This window comes from Cygnus olor, chromosome 12, assembly GCF_009769625.2.
Source record: "Cygnus olor isolate bCygOlo1 chromosome 12, bCygOlo1.pri.v2, whole genome shotgun sequence".
NCBI lineage: Eukaryota > Metazoa > Chordata > Aves > Anseriformes > Anatidae > Cygnus > Cygnus olor.
This window is the reverse complement of record NC_049180.1, coordinates 11,963,995-11,979,032: the sequence shown is the minus strand read 5'-3', so window position 1 is coordinate 11,979,032 and position 15,038 is coordinate 11,963,995. Positions and strand designations below refer to the sequence as shown.

Genomic DNA, 15,038 nt, shown 5'->3' with positions numbered 1-15,038 from the left:
TGGACGCCCCGTCTCTGAAGGTGCTCTGTGCCAGGTTGGATGGGGCTTGGAGCAACCTGGTTTGATGGGAGGTGTCCCTGCCCATGGCAGGGGGCTGGACTAGATGATCATTAAGGTCCTTCCCAACCCAAACCATGCTGTGATTCTGTGATAATATGGGACCCGCAGGGTACCCTGAGAAAGATTGTGCTGAGGCACTGTGGTCTCTCTAAGTATCCAGCTTGGATCCAGCTGGTCTCATCATACTCATTTCAGCAGGAATGAATATGGTCCTCTTGTCCAGGGAAGGGGGTTATGGGTGTCCTGCACTTCACACACAGAATCACACAGAGAATGGCTGAGGTTGGAAGGGACCTCTGGAGATCATGTGGTTCAACCCCTCTGCCAAGCAGGATCACCTAGAGCATGCACAGGTTGGCATCCAGGTGGGTTTTGAGTATCTCCAGAGAAGGAAACTCCACAACCTGTCTGGGCAACCTGTGCCAGTGCTCTGTTGCCCTCATAATAAAGAAGTGTTTTTTCATATTCATCTGGAACTTCCTCTGCTTCAGTTTGTGCCCGTTGCCTCTCGTCCTTTTGCTGGGCACCACTGAAGAGAGGCTGGCCCCATCCTCTTGACACCCTCCCTTCAGATATTTACACACATTGATAAGACCCCCTCTACAACTTCTCCAAGCTAAGCAGGCCCAGCTCACTCAGCCTCTCCTCATACAAGAGACGCTCCAGTCCCCTCATCATCTCAGTAAGTCCTTCGCTGGACTCGCCCTCCAGTAGTTTAATCCATTACTCCATCCTCCAATTGCTGGAAGGGCCTGTTAGCTCTGGTCCAGTATCAATGCCGAGGCCCAGCGCAAGTTTAGTGCTGCACCCTTGCCTAGTTAGTCCTCTTGACTTTAGACCTGTGAAGAATGTGGTCTAAAACCTCTGAAGATGCCTGGCCTTCAGCTTTGCTAGCTCGTGTCGTAATTCTTGGGCATGGGCTGGCCCCCTGTAGAGGCTCTGCGCTCTTTCCTCATGTAACCTCTTCCCCAGAAATGCTGCTACCAGTATGCTCGAGCCTGCCTCTGTGCGGAGCTTTCTTTCCTGCCGCACGTTGTGTTGGTTTTGTGCTGTGTGAAACCAGACTTTCTGAAGCTGAGCTGATCTGGCATCACATAGTGGGGCTTTTGATACTGATAACCTGGGCTGCATCTCCGGCTGTAGCATAGGGTATAGACAGTCCAGATACCCTAGCCACAGGTAACAGTTGATTACCAATGTAGGGACTGCAATTGTAGTGTAATTGTAATCAATAATATTAACTGCACTTTCTTTTGCTGTAGTTATTTTAAAGACAGTATGTATATAGGCCCATTTTAAACAGTACTGCTGTTTTTTCAGACAACAAAAATCTTTATTGTGGCTGTACTTATTATTATGGCCTTTTAGATAAAAGATAACATCAGCATAAATCAAAATTTCACTACACCCTTAAACTAGTGGATAAATATGATCCTTCTCAGAAAACCTTGTTGCTTTATGTTAATTATGAGCAGAGTATTTAAGGAACCTCAGCTTAGAATCTAGAAGGACTTGTTCCAACCCCTTACCGTCATGAAACATGCTTCTGCTGGGAGTTCTCTCAACAAAGTTTTGCGTTTATAGGAGTATTTTTGTTCATCATTGTGTTACCTCACTAAATACCGTTTTAGGGAATGTTTTTATAGTAACTGGGTTCTAGCCCCCTGCATTCCATAATGAGCTCTAACATTGCTTTTGGCTGAATCATGTAATCATGTAACTGCTCTGCCTCTGTGTCTCTATAGAATGGCTTTTGCCCATTACCATGCAAGCTTTTTCTGAAGGTGTCTTAATATTTCATAAAGGTGCTCTTGCCCATCAGCTAAAAGTTGGCATATAAATGTAAATGTGAATTATTTAGTACACTGAGATTTGAAACCTGTGTATGTGATAAAAGCTTTTGCATCCAACTTGTTCTTTGCCCCTGCCACTTAATAAATCAATGGCAAAACTCACCTAACATTTTTTCTCTCCGTTCTACATTGTTTTGCACTCCTGGCCTGTGCACTTCCCCCCCACCTCACAGCATGGGGTGTCAGGGAAAATAATAGATGTAATAGTACAGTGGTGACCTGGTTGTGCTAGAGAGCTTTTTGAGCCTTGCCTTTGTAGATAAACCAGCTTGTTCTGTAGTTGTGCTTTAATTATCTTGTCTTCTTTACAAGGCAATAAATGGCTTGTAATACGCCTTGACCTCTTAAAGACTAGATTGTATTCTGATTCTGGCAGAAGGTGTTCAATCTCTTGCAGTTCTCTGATCCATCAAGCTTGTAGCATCAGGAAGGCTTATTCATTTAACCAATCAGGATTTTATCTTGATCACCGTGTTCTGTGGTGAGCTGCATGCTAAGTAGTAGTAAAATGGGTTCATTAACAAGTCTGTGGGGGCAGGTGGAACAGACTTTTCTTGTTGACTAGGTATTGCCCATGTTGCAGCCATCCAGAGGCTTCTGGTTTTGTTTTTTCTCTTTGTGAGTCAATGGGTAGTGTCATTTTATATAATTAAGCACAGACTGTGTTCTGATGCTTTTTGAAGCCTAGTTAATATCTAGTGGCTGTTGGATGGTAGGAGTTGACGATCTGGTCTACAAACTGCCATGCCAGATCAATGTTGTTAAAAAAGAAATTTTATATGTTACTTTGTGCTTGTGCATGTTGTGATGGATTGGGCAGTTTATCACCCACATTTTGTTGTAACCCCCAAAGTCTTTTGCAGGCCTTTTTACCTGTCCGTCTTAGACTCTTTTTGATCTTTGGGTCACTTGGTTCTTTCCTTGCTCTCTGTTCATGTGAGATGAATGTCTTCTCCCTTCCCCTTCCCTCTTTTTTTCCCCTTTTTTTTCCTTTGGATACTTGCCACAGTTAGGCCTTTCTGCCATTAAGATTTGGTCTTATCTTTGTCTCTCATGCAGTTGCAAGTGAAAATACTTCATTCAAAACCACAGAATAGTCTCTGAGCCAAACGTACAGCCAGCCCTGCCAAAAACCTTGCACTCTGGTTAGCATCATCTGGTGTTGCCCTGTAGGGGCCAAACTGGGCTTGGATGAATCTGCTGGGTGCTGGGGTGAGCAGGAGGCCACTGCACAGCAGGCCCTCGTTGGGAGCACATGCAGCGGTGTGCCGTGCTGCACCACTACCTTGTACGTAATTCAGTGTGAAACTGCGAAGACCGTGAGACCTGACCACATCCAGTCCCTGTCTTGAGAAGTTTGTCCTCAGCGGGGTGAAGTGGTTTCGCTGTCCATGTATGCACTGATCCCGCAGTGCAGCGTAGGGGCATCTGCTTCATTTGAAGCCCTTTTGCCGCCTTGCAGAAGGGGAAGCTGTTACTCAAAGGGAGGTGTACGGGTAAAAAGTTGGGGTGTTACTAGCTAGGACTACTGTATTTCCTAGGTGCCCCTAGGTAAGTGGGTTTGGGGAACATTTTTTTTCCCCTGACGTTTTCTGGGCAGATGTCTGGGCCCTTGAAGTTCTGCCAGGAGGGTGCTTTAATACGCTGAGCACGCTGCTCCCTGGGCCTGTTCCTGTCCTGCAGCTGGTGTTGGGACTGTGCCTCCCCTCACATGAGCCAGCTGGACAGTTCCATGCCAGCACCATGCCTCCCGTGTTTCCAGCATCCCAAATCTATAACGTGAGTTGCTGTGGCCGCTGATCAACCAGTTTTGTAGTCCAGATATTGAAACACAAGGATGTGTTGCAACAGTAGTAGTTGTTTTGATTCTGACGCGTGGTTAAATGAAGTGCTGTTGAGGGTGTTCAGAAATGGCGTGGAAGAAGTGGTGGAGCAGTGAGGAGACAGTTTGTTGAGGATACTGAGGTACTGCGGGTAGTAATGTGAAAGGTGTTAGAGAGGAGCCGTGAGATGCAACCTTCCGAGGCTGAGCGTGCAGGTGGTGAGATGGCAGGTGAGAACCAGCACAGAGAGAGCATCGTCACTTCGCAGACAAGAGCGATGATGCATTTTGGACTCATTGTGACCCTTTAGCTTACAATAGCTTCATTGAAACATCAGTGGTAAAAAGGATAATAAAGGGGAAAATGCTAGGATTAACTCGCAGAGGACTGGGGAACGTTACAGAAAACCACTATAACCCACTTCCCTTGTCCGTGGCGCACCTTCATCTCCATTCTGAAAGCAGCCCAATCAATCTGGAAAAGGTTCAGATGATGATGGTCAGAAATTCAGGGAATAGCTAAATAAGCAAGGACTCAGCAGTCTGGAAAAGGGATGATGATGGGGGATTTTGTAGAAGCCTAAATAATTATGTAAGTTCTGGAGCTATTGAATATCTGTGTTCCTATCTTCTCCGGAACTGTGCAAGAACTACGGGGTATGAAATCCAAATAGTGGGAGGCGGGTTTTCCCACAGCTTCCAGTTACACTCTGAAACTCCTTGTTGCAGGCTGCTGTGGATGATGTGAATATTTATGTGTAGTTACAGGAGGACTGGAGAATTTCAGGGAAAGAAAATCCTTTGAGGAGCACTAGATAAACAGAATCTCCACCTGGCTCGGTATGTGTCTGCTGCAGACGGTCAGAAAGCAGTAACACTTTTCAGTAAGAGCATGATACCTGCATGCCCTGTGTTTAGGCTGTCTTATAGACAACAACAACTTGAGCAGGATACTTACCTAGATGGACCCAGTATCCCGTGTGGCCATTCTTTTTTAAGAACATGCAGATAAAATCTCATCTCTGCCTGCTGGTCACTACGGTAGTTTCTGGAAATACTTCAGTGAAGTGGTACAGAGGTTAAGCTGTCCAGAGGATTTGCAGACTTAAATGTGGGGAGGGCACCTGGGAAGTCTGATTCAGCCCTTACAAAAGTATTAGATGTGTAAAGAAAGAAGTTCTCAAGTAACTCTAGGCGTGAGCAGTGTAGTAGGAGCCAAAGAAAAGATTGTCATATCATAGACCTATTACTAGGTGGCGATAGTAAATTGTTAATGATGCAGAAGAGCCCCAAGTTTTCAGCAAGTATTCTGGCACTTGGAGAGAAGTTGGAGGATGTATTTGTAAAATGCATGTGATGAGTTATTTCTCACTCTGCTGGTAATCAGAAATAATGCCAAATGTCGTGTTCAGCAGATGCTATTTTAATCAACAGGCCCAGATAACTTTGGCCTAGAAGTGTTAGAAGTAATGATTGTTATTTTTAGTTTAGAATACAAGGAGATTCCAGAAGAGTGGCTGAAGTTTGCCAGTGCTGGAGCGACCTGTATGCTGTTACCCTGATGTTGATTCTAGAAAGCATTTTAGAAATACCGTTACATTATTTGCTTAATAAATAACTAAAGGTTAGGCGTATAATTAACACCACTCATCTTATGTTTATGGCAAATACAGTAAGTTCGTTCAGGTAAATCTGACTTTTTCTTTTTAGGATGGCCATGGAGATTTGGTAAGGCTGACAGCCTAGATTAAATGCACTTAGTATTGCGTTAGGTCCAGAATCAGCGCTACACAACATCTGAGTTGAAGAAATTAATCCTCTATATCATTACCAAAGTGATGAATGGATGAGATTTTCTTAACTGATAGTATTATTGTTGATTGTCAGTAGAGAATCTTCTTCCAAACAAGCTTTTTTCCATGTGCTGTTGCGATACATATCAGTTTTGATGCTGCCCTCAAAGCCTTTATTCAGTGACTTCTCAGTGCAGTTCATCTACCTTTGGTGGTGCAGCAAATACTGATTTTATCCAGCACAAGTCTTATAGGAGCAGATTTTTTTTTTCAGTAGTGGTCATCTGTAGGTATTGGAGCACCACAATCTGTATTATTAAATGAAATCTCTAGTTATTTGCATTAGCACAAATCTTCTGCAGCATTGTTCTCACAGCTGGGCACGCTGTTGCATTTCTCATGTTAGCCTTACCTACTGCGTAGCATGGGTGTGTAATCGTCTGACTACTTAAATATAGTTGGTGCAAAGTTGTATGCAGGAGAGTTCTGCTTGTATTTGGCTTGTATTAGTAAGTAGCTGAGGAGATAAAGTGGTCAGAGTTATCAGCTGAAGTTCCCAAACAGTTTCATTAAAGAGGTTGGGAATTTACACACAAGTAGCAGGTGCTTGTCTCGGGAGACTGAAGTAATGGATCAGCGATGGCAGCCTGTCACAGGCCAGCAGCAGAGGAAATAAAGGGGATAGTGGAAAGGAGTCACATTAATATTTCAATGATATTTTTGCTGGAAGGAGTCTTGCCAGTGGAATGTTGACAATAAACTCTGGAGCCTCTATCACACCCTCCTTTGTTTTTGGCAAACCAATCTGGCATCATCTTTGAGCTTGCCGAGGGTGCTGTCTGTGCTGTTGTCCCTGTCCTTTATGCAGACACGAAGCAGGACAGGTGCTAGGGTCAGCAGCGTGGTCGGAGCTGGTCCGAGGGCAGCCAGAGCCTACTGTTGGGACATCTCAGTCTGTTCCTACAGATGTGTGGGATTTAACAGAAGGGTTTATTCACCATTTCTAGGCTATGAATTGCTAGGAGTCCTTCACAACTTTCACTCCCAAACTTTGCCCTGAGGTCCGTGTTTCAGTCTTGCTCCATTCCATGACTTTGGCAGTCCTGTGGTGTGGTGCAATAAGCTGGGGGCCTTGGGAAGGCACTTAATGTTTCACATTTTTCTGAGAAACCATGAGCATGTGGATCGTCTGGCAGAAAGACCCATGAGTGCAAGTAGTTGAGCACCATTTTATGGGATTAAATTTCCAGTGCACTTATGCTGTTGTCAGGTTGGCGTGAAAGTCACGGCTGGCATGGGTGCTCCAGCCCACCTTCACAGGTAGCTGCTCCTCTCTGCGGTACTGAAGCTTTTCTCGCCTTCCTGCAGGATGTGTGCTTTTTGCTTTTCACCCCACAGAGATGGTCATGGTCATTCCGTTTCTTCTGTAGTCCGTTTGCCCACACCGTTGCTCCATATTTAACAGATTCTCTGCTCCCTTGTTATCAACTTACAGGTTGTGTAGGGTCAGTAGATGGTCAAAGCTCCTCCTTTCACTTCTGCTTCAGTTTGGAACCATCTGCCTAAGGATCCAACCATATCCATTTAAAACATGGGTGGTGGTTATCATGTTGTGTCTATCTCAGATCTTTTCATACAAGTACATCTCTCTGCCAGGTACGGCTTTGATTGTGGAGTCCATAGGAACACTCTAAAAAGCTGCAGAAGATCCTGATTCCTCTTGAAGTCATATGATAAGACAGAGTATGCCATGCTTTCTTTACACTGTAAGAGAACTGTTCCTCATGACTCAATACCTGTCTTAGCTGGTCTCCTAAGAGAGGAGCTACCAGCCATCTCGAGCAGTGGTGGCAGCTGAGCTTGGCACGCCTGGCTCAGCAGGTCGAGGTGGCACCTGCAGGGTTGCTCTGTGACTGCGGTGGTGGGAGACACATCGCCCCTCTTCTGCAGGAGGGAAACGAGCAGCTGTAAAAGAGAAGACCTGTGTGTTGCCTGAAGAACACTACAGCTTTCAAAGGGTGGATTAATCTCTCTTCTTTGCAGTAGTTAGCAGTTACACCGGGCATTTCCAAATGTAAGAATTTACAACAGAATTGGAATAGAATAGAACAAAGTAGGGAATGCAGAATAATGGAATTACTGCAAGATGTAGATGAGAGCAAGTGCTGCAATCACCAAACCCAACTTTAACCCTTCACACAGTATTACTGGCAGAAGAAATAAAAGATAATGTTAGAATTGACCATTTTGAAAATTGCCAATTGACATTTAAGGGATATGTTTTAAGCTGTCCCACAGAATGGGACATGTTACTGTTAAGGGGAGCACAGAAATCATTGTAAACTATTAGAAGTGAAACGTAAATGTGAGTATGCAAATGTTGCCTCTAGCCTATCACCTGTGAGCAGAACTTACAGACAAAGCTGCAGTTGGCTGGGAATGATTTTATTAAATCCTTTGGCTGGTAGATTCTGTTACTGGAAACACAAACGTTTTACAAAGAGGAGTTCGTTTCACAACTTGCAAGGCAAAACAGAAACAAGCTTTTAATGCTTTTTAAATGAAAAAAATCTTTGTCCTATGAAAATGACTTTATGTCAATCTATTTTTGTTATTTCTCATAAATAACAAATGAGGTTAATGTACAGATGACGTGTTGTGATTGATGTACATTTTGATTGATGTGATTGATGAACGTTTATTTGTTTTTGGTTACTGGTGTGTGAAAATGAGTATTGGAATGAATCAGGAGTGGCAATCAACATTCCAAATTTCCTACCAGAAAATTGTTTCCTGAAAGATGATGATGTTCTTCTAAACTGGCTTAATTGTTGACCTGCTCTTTTGTCTTTCTGCAGGATGGGATAAACATTCTTATGGGTACCATGGTGATGATGGGCACTCCTTCTGCTCCTCGGGCACAGGACAGCCCTATGGCCCTACATTCACAACTGGAGATGTGATTGGTTGCTGTGTCAACCTGATTAACAATACCTGCTTCTACACAAAAAATGGCCACAGTTTAGGTGAGTAAAGATAGTCCTTCTCAGGAGAAGGATGCTTCTGCCCTGCTCTCACTGTTTACTCTAATACTTTGCATGTGTTGCAACTTTTGTTCCACGTTTGTGGGTAAGGTTTAAAAAATTGGAGAGAAAAAGAGCCCTCTGCAGCAGTCAGGAGTTGTAAGTTGGCTCAAAGACATAAATACTTGCAGCATGCAAAATGGTTTCTGTGCTGCTCAACTTAAGTAGGTTAGGATTGTATCCCCAGCTTCTGCTCCTTTCTTCTGCTGCTGCACAGCTTGTGGGAGGTTGGATAAGACAGCTGATGGCAGAGCAACAGGGAGATAAAGAAGTGGGAACTCTAGTACGTTATTCAACTAACTGCAAAGCCACTGTTATCAGTGGTTTGTGCATTTGTAAGCCTTAACACATTGCTCTAAGTATATTCCCAAAGCTAGACATTAATTCTGCACAAGTACTCTTATTTAAGCACTGACTATAATTTGGTTCATCCCAGTAGTTCTCCTAAAGTTAAGGACTTTAGTATTTTGCCTAAAGGAATATCTCAGAGATGTTTTCCAGGCATCCAGTTTATCTGATTTGTCTAAAGTAGAAAGTTGTGGCCATTTTTGCCTAAAATATCTTTACTTTGGATGACGTATTCTCCACCCTGGATAAATTCTTGTAATTTTTTTTGTCGCATAAGACATGCAGTAAATTTTGAGAACTTCATCTCACTTTCTGCACTGAAATTCATTTTGGTTTGGCAGGGGGCAAGCAGTCCTTTCCTTTGCTTCTCCTTGCTGTATCAATTATACTTTGTTGAATTCATGGTGAAGAAGCTGGTAGAAAAACACCCCCATGAGAACAGCTATCAGAACAGAAGTTGTTTGAGTGACTGGCTGAGCTGAAGAAAAGAGTGGGACTGGAGCGCAGTGTGTGCCTAGAGAGTGCATAATTTCTGGTGGTGAGCTCTTGGTGGGAAAAGTGCTGGGCTCCCTGCTGCAAGAGAGAGATCGAGCTATTGGATAGGGTCCAGCCAAAAGCCACCAAGATGCTGAAAGGACCGGAGCATCTCTGCTATGAGGATGGGCCGAGAGAGCTGGGACTGCTCAGCCTGGAGAAGAGGAGGCTTGGGGAGATCTCATCAACGTCTGTAGATACCTGAAGGGAGGTGAAGGGAGGACAGAGTCCGGCTATTTCCAGTGGTGCCCAGTGCCAGCACAAGAAGCAATGGGCACAAACTGGAGCACAGAACGCTCCCTGTGAACATCAGGAAGCACTTCAGTGCTGTGCAGGTGATGGAGTGCTGGCACAGGCTGCCCAGAAGTTGTTGAGTTCTCATCCTTGGAGATCTTCAGAAGCTGTCTGGACTTGGTCCTGGGCACAGGCTCTGGGTGGCCCTGCTGGAGCAGAGGGGTTGGACCAGATGGATCCAGAGGTCCCTGCTGACCTCAACCAGTCTGCGATTCTGTGGAAGCAGCAGGCTATCTTAGAGTTACAACAGAGATATGTATCTGAGGTGTGGGGCTGTTCCCCCTCAATCTCCGGAAGAATCCCTCCTGTGAGGCAGACTGAGAAAGGCCTAGTGCTCATGCAAACATAACTTCTTTCAGAAAATTGTTTTCAATTTTCCTCTGATTTCATACCAACTATTTGTTGATTTTTAGGGGATGATTGCCTAGAAATTAGGCTTGTTGCTTCCCGGAAGCATTCTAGATTGAGTCTGTAGCATTGCATTCAGCAGCTGGTCCTGATGCTTTGCGACAGATTGAGGTCTCCATCCCTGAATGGAAGAAAAATTCTCTGAGCATCCTTTGCGATTTGTTTTTAACATTCTGATACTAGGAATGGAGCCCTGATCAGAAGCCTGCTGGGCAGTTGCTCAGAGTTAAGAATGTTTCTTTAGGAATATGATTTGGCTTCTTTTTTGAATTAATAGCTATTTATTGGCCAGACTGTGTGTACTGCTGGGGTGACTTCTAGTGAAGACTTCGGGCTTCCTACCTAGTGAGACCAGTCACTAGTGTGATGAGGAGTCGTTTGTAGTCTGTAGGTATTAATTCATTGCCTGGATTTCTAATAGCTGGGTTATTCTAAATTTAACTCATAATCTGTGGGTATTGCCCTCATCAGTCCTCCACTGTGAAGACAAGTAGAGGTGTGAAAGCAACCGCTGATAATGTAGGACAGGGGCTGTTGCTTAGGAATGAGATGAGTTCACCATGCAACAATGATTACGGTGCTGAAGTAGTTAAAAAGATTTCACAAAATCTCTCCCTTTGGTTACTGCTCTTGATTTTTAGTGTGCATTTACTCAGAAATAGCATGGTGGCTAGTGCTGTGCATCTCTGGCTGTCACCTTTACGTGAGTGGATGGTTTTCCAGCTTCACCATTTTTCAGTTTGACAAGTGGTGTGACTTTCCTTCGGAATGAAACCGTAACTGTCAGGAAGAGGGCAGTTCTGCTATTTATTTAACGAATACAAATTTATTCACTGGAAAATTAATTCCTTTTACTTAGCAGGAATCTGCGGGGTAGAAAGGGAGGTGGCTGAAATGTCGTTGCTTGCTCTGTCCTCCATTCTCTTCACACGGTCATGTCCTGTCGTGGTGTCTGGGCAGATGAAGTCAAATGAAGAGAACAGTTCAATAACTTTTGTATCACATTTCCTTGCTACAGCCTTCTGATTCTTTGCCTCATGTCCTGCTCATAGATGTGTTTTGTTTGGGATGTTTTCAGGTCTTTGCAGCAGTGAAATTGCCTCATCTTCCTTTCTTGATTTTTAGTGCTCCTTTTTGTTCAGATTTTTTTTTCTTGCGTGGAAGGCTTGTATTTTCTAAGCTGACATTCAGTGATCCCGTGGAGCCCAGCCTCCCCCAACTGTGAACGATGCCACTAGGAAGAAACAGGAAAGGAAGGGAATTAAATTGCACCATGCCTGGAGAACTTCGGTACATTATAGACATTGCTGTTCCTTGGGTCTCCTCCTCTTGGGCTGTTCAGATGTACCAGGACAAGACCTGATACTTATGAGAAAGTTATAAGTAGGAGAATCTCCTGAGCTTTCACAACTGGCTCATGCATATACCAGCTCCTCTTCCAGCTGTGGCGGCATAATGGTTGTATTAGAGAGGCGAGGTGATGTGGTCGGCAGAGACAGTGATTGAAGTGCTAGGGGGTAGCGGACCATCAGTCCTTGCCCTGACCCCAGCAAAAGCTGCTGGAACACTTTACTGTCTTTTACAAAATTGGAATGAAAACCTCAGCCAGGAAGACTGTTACTAAAGTCCACTGGTTTTGCTACTGATAAAGAAACACGGCATTCAAGAGAAGGGCTTCCTGTTGAATGCTGAGAAGTGTGTCTGAGCCCCGCAAGGCCACAGAGACCAGTTCATGGGCACTGAGCAGACAGATGTGAGAGAGGGGGGTGAGGTGGGTGTCAGCAGGGGAACCAAGACCAGAAGGAGACAGGAGCAATGATTTATTTGAAAGTCAGTACCCTTTTGCTCTGGCATAAGTGTCTCCATGAAGATCGTGAACGTTTAATGATATTTAATGCTAACCTGAGAAATCTCATTTGTGTGTTGTGCAAACCCAAGAATTACCAGGAAGGAGATGGAAGTGCTTTTTGCTGATGTTCCCTGACTCAACATCTTCAGCTGCTGAAGCTGTATCTCTCTCCTCTTAGAAAATTAGGTCATTGAGTAATGCTGTTTGTGTCATGCTGCTGCAGATATCAAATATATTCATGAGACTAATCAGCCCCTTTTAGATTACAGTTAGCTTGACAGCAGGTTTCAGGGCATTTTACACCTTCAGGCGTTTTAATTTTTCTCCTTTTCACCTATTATTTAGATATCCCCTCACATTGTTTTCCTTGCAGTTTTCTCCTGTTGCTTAACTGTAATCTTCTATTGTCTCCATACTTTTCCATTTAATCAGGTCTATCAAGAGCACTGTGTAGGAACACGTTCTAAATTGCCCATTCCAAATTCTGGATGTTTTGGTTGGAGCTAAGTCTTGAAATTTCTTTGGAGACATCACATGAAAGCTGTTTGACATTGGATATACTCTTAATTCTCTGTTCTGGAAAACATCTAGAATGTCTTCTGGCTGATGATTAAATGCTTTTGACAAATTCTGAGCAGAGTCCTGGCAATAAAAAAGATGATGTGATATGGCTGGAAGGGTGAATTAGGAGAGAAAGAGGGAGAAATGTGGGGCTCCAGACATTAAGCAGAGAGTCTTGGATGCAGGAAATAATGAAGGAATGATGTAGTGACTGCTACAGGTCTCTGTGATTATGTGGAGGAGTTCGCTCAGGGACTAAGGTATGAGTGTTTCAGATCTCAGACTTTAACAGCAGACAGAGGAAAATGGACCAGCAAGGCTATAAAAAGAGTATGCAACCCTCTGAAGTCCTGGCATAGAAAACGTCCTGTGGTCTGTCTGAGTTCGAGTGCAGGTGCTTGGAAAGACCAAGTTACCCATTTTGTCACCAGTCTGGAGATTAACAGGCGCATCGGGGAAAATGAAGAAATCTGTCAGAGACCCACAGATGTCCTTCCCAGCTTTCCCAGTTTAGCAGGTTTGTCCTGAAACCCTCAAATCAAGTTTTCATAGAGCAAGGGCATTGGGAGGTTTAAAACAAGACTTTATAGATGATCCAAATTTGAACCAAAAGGAAAATACCAAATGCAGTTACAGCCTGGTTTCTCTGTAAAAACGGTTTTTCTCCCAAGTGCCTTGACTGAATGGTAGCTGTTTTCCAGGAGTGTGTAGAGCTATGTGAGTTTAATAGTGCTTCTCAGCAACAACTTGTAGAAGTATTTCAATATTTCATGGGTTGATATTTCTCAGTCTACCCTTCAAGATGCCTGTTTTGCTGAATGTGTTGTCGCGTATTGCAGTTCGCAGCAATGCATTCTCTGAGTTGAGATTACCTAAACAGAAGCTGAAAGAGTACCCTGCCATCTACTAAGTGGAGCATTGGTACTGATCGCCCAAATGTGTGTTGTCTTGTGCAATTTGAATTCTGAAGTGTATTCTGAAGAAAGTGGCCAACTGTGAGGCAGACAGGATGATGGTTGCAGGGTGGAGGGCACAGCTTGGCTAGATGACCTGTAAGCAGGTTGTGTGCATGGGGGTACATGTTTGTTAGTCATTGAAAGGTGAAAGTCCTCTGATGAGATGGCAGGTGAAAGTGTTGATCAGACTAGCCCTCAGCACTGAACCGTCATTTAAAGTGCATGCCTTTTTATCACTGTCTTGATGATAAGGTTAACGTTGTGGATTTACAGGACAGGCTCTTCACACATTTGCTCCTGACTTCTTAAACTGTCCAGTTCTTATGTTTTTGAATTTCTGATGTTATTTTAATTTGGATCCAGGCTTTGGAGGTGCTGCAGAGAGTGCAGTTTCAAATTCAGCTGCCTAGTTAGAGCTGTGATTCTTCTGCTTTCTGCTGTTGACTTTGTTGGATGCAAGTACCTAGCGGCATGGGTTCAGGATGAACAGTCTAAGCAGACATGCTTGTGCAACAGATCTAGATCTGTACACATAAAGCATTTTATTGGTCTTAGTTTCATAACAGGGCACTAAACATATACATGCCTAAATTTAAAGGCCTTTAAATAATAAATAAATAATACCTTTATTTATAGAATCATAGAGCAGTTTACATTGGGAGGGATCTCTGGAAGTTAAGCATTCGCCTCCCTGCTGACAGCAGGGCCTACTAGGTCAGGTTACTCAGAAACTTGTCAAGTTCTGGATATCCCCAGGGAGCTTTTCTGGTCCTGTGATTCAGTGTTTGACCGCCTTCATGCTGATTCCCCTCAGCCCAGCTAATATCTAATCAGAATTTGCCGTGTTGCAACATGTCTTTGTTTCCTCCTGTCTCTTGTCACCACGCATCCTTGAGAAGGGTCTGGCTCTGTTTGTTCAGTACCCTCCCATTAGGCAGCTGCAAGTTTCTTCCCTGATGCTCTTAAGTCTGAACACTTCTTCCTTTCACCTCTCTTCAACTTGTTGGCTTCTGCTGGACTCACTCTTCTGGTGGGAGGGCTCTTCAGTTGCTTTTGCTGAGCTTCGTGAGGTTTGTGCTGGATCTTTTCTCCAGCCTGTTGAGGTCCTTCTGAACAGCAGTATGCCCTCCAGCGTATTGCCCATGCTCCTGTTTGGTAATTTCTGTGAACCTGCTGAGAGTGCACACCCTCCCATCGTCCAGGTCGGCAGAGTAGATGTTAAACTGTGTTGGCCCTAGCATCGATCCCTGCAGGACAGTGCTTGGACTTTGTGTGATCACAACCCTTCAATCCTGACGGTCCAGCTGATTTTCTGCCCATGTTACATTCCATTCACAAGTCGTATGTTTGCCCATGCACTGGATGCAGCTGCACAAGTTTTCTTGGCAAGGCTGGGCCACCTTTAGCTCTGAGTGATGCCGGAGAGCAGAGGAGGGGACTTCCAATGAGGAGGTTAGCCTAGTTCTTTTTAAAGGGT

At 44.2% G+C, this 15,038-nt stretch overlaps 1 protein-coding gene across 5 annotated transcripts in view; it reads left to right on the top strand.

Moving 5' to 3' along the window:
- The window catches only part of RANBP10 (RAN binding protein 10), a 76,806-nt gene that overhangs the window by 38,267 nt on the left and 23,501 nt on the right, over positions 1-15,038 (top strand). For all 5 annotated transcript variants that reach the window (XM_040571349.1, XM_040571346.1, XM_040571345.1 and 2 more), the window contains exon 4: positions 8,387-8,554. In XM_040571349.1, the coding sequence (XP_040427283.1) occupies positions 8,387-8,554 (168 nt within the window). The remainder of the gene's footprint in view (positions 1-8,386; positions 8,555-15,038) is intronic.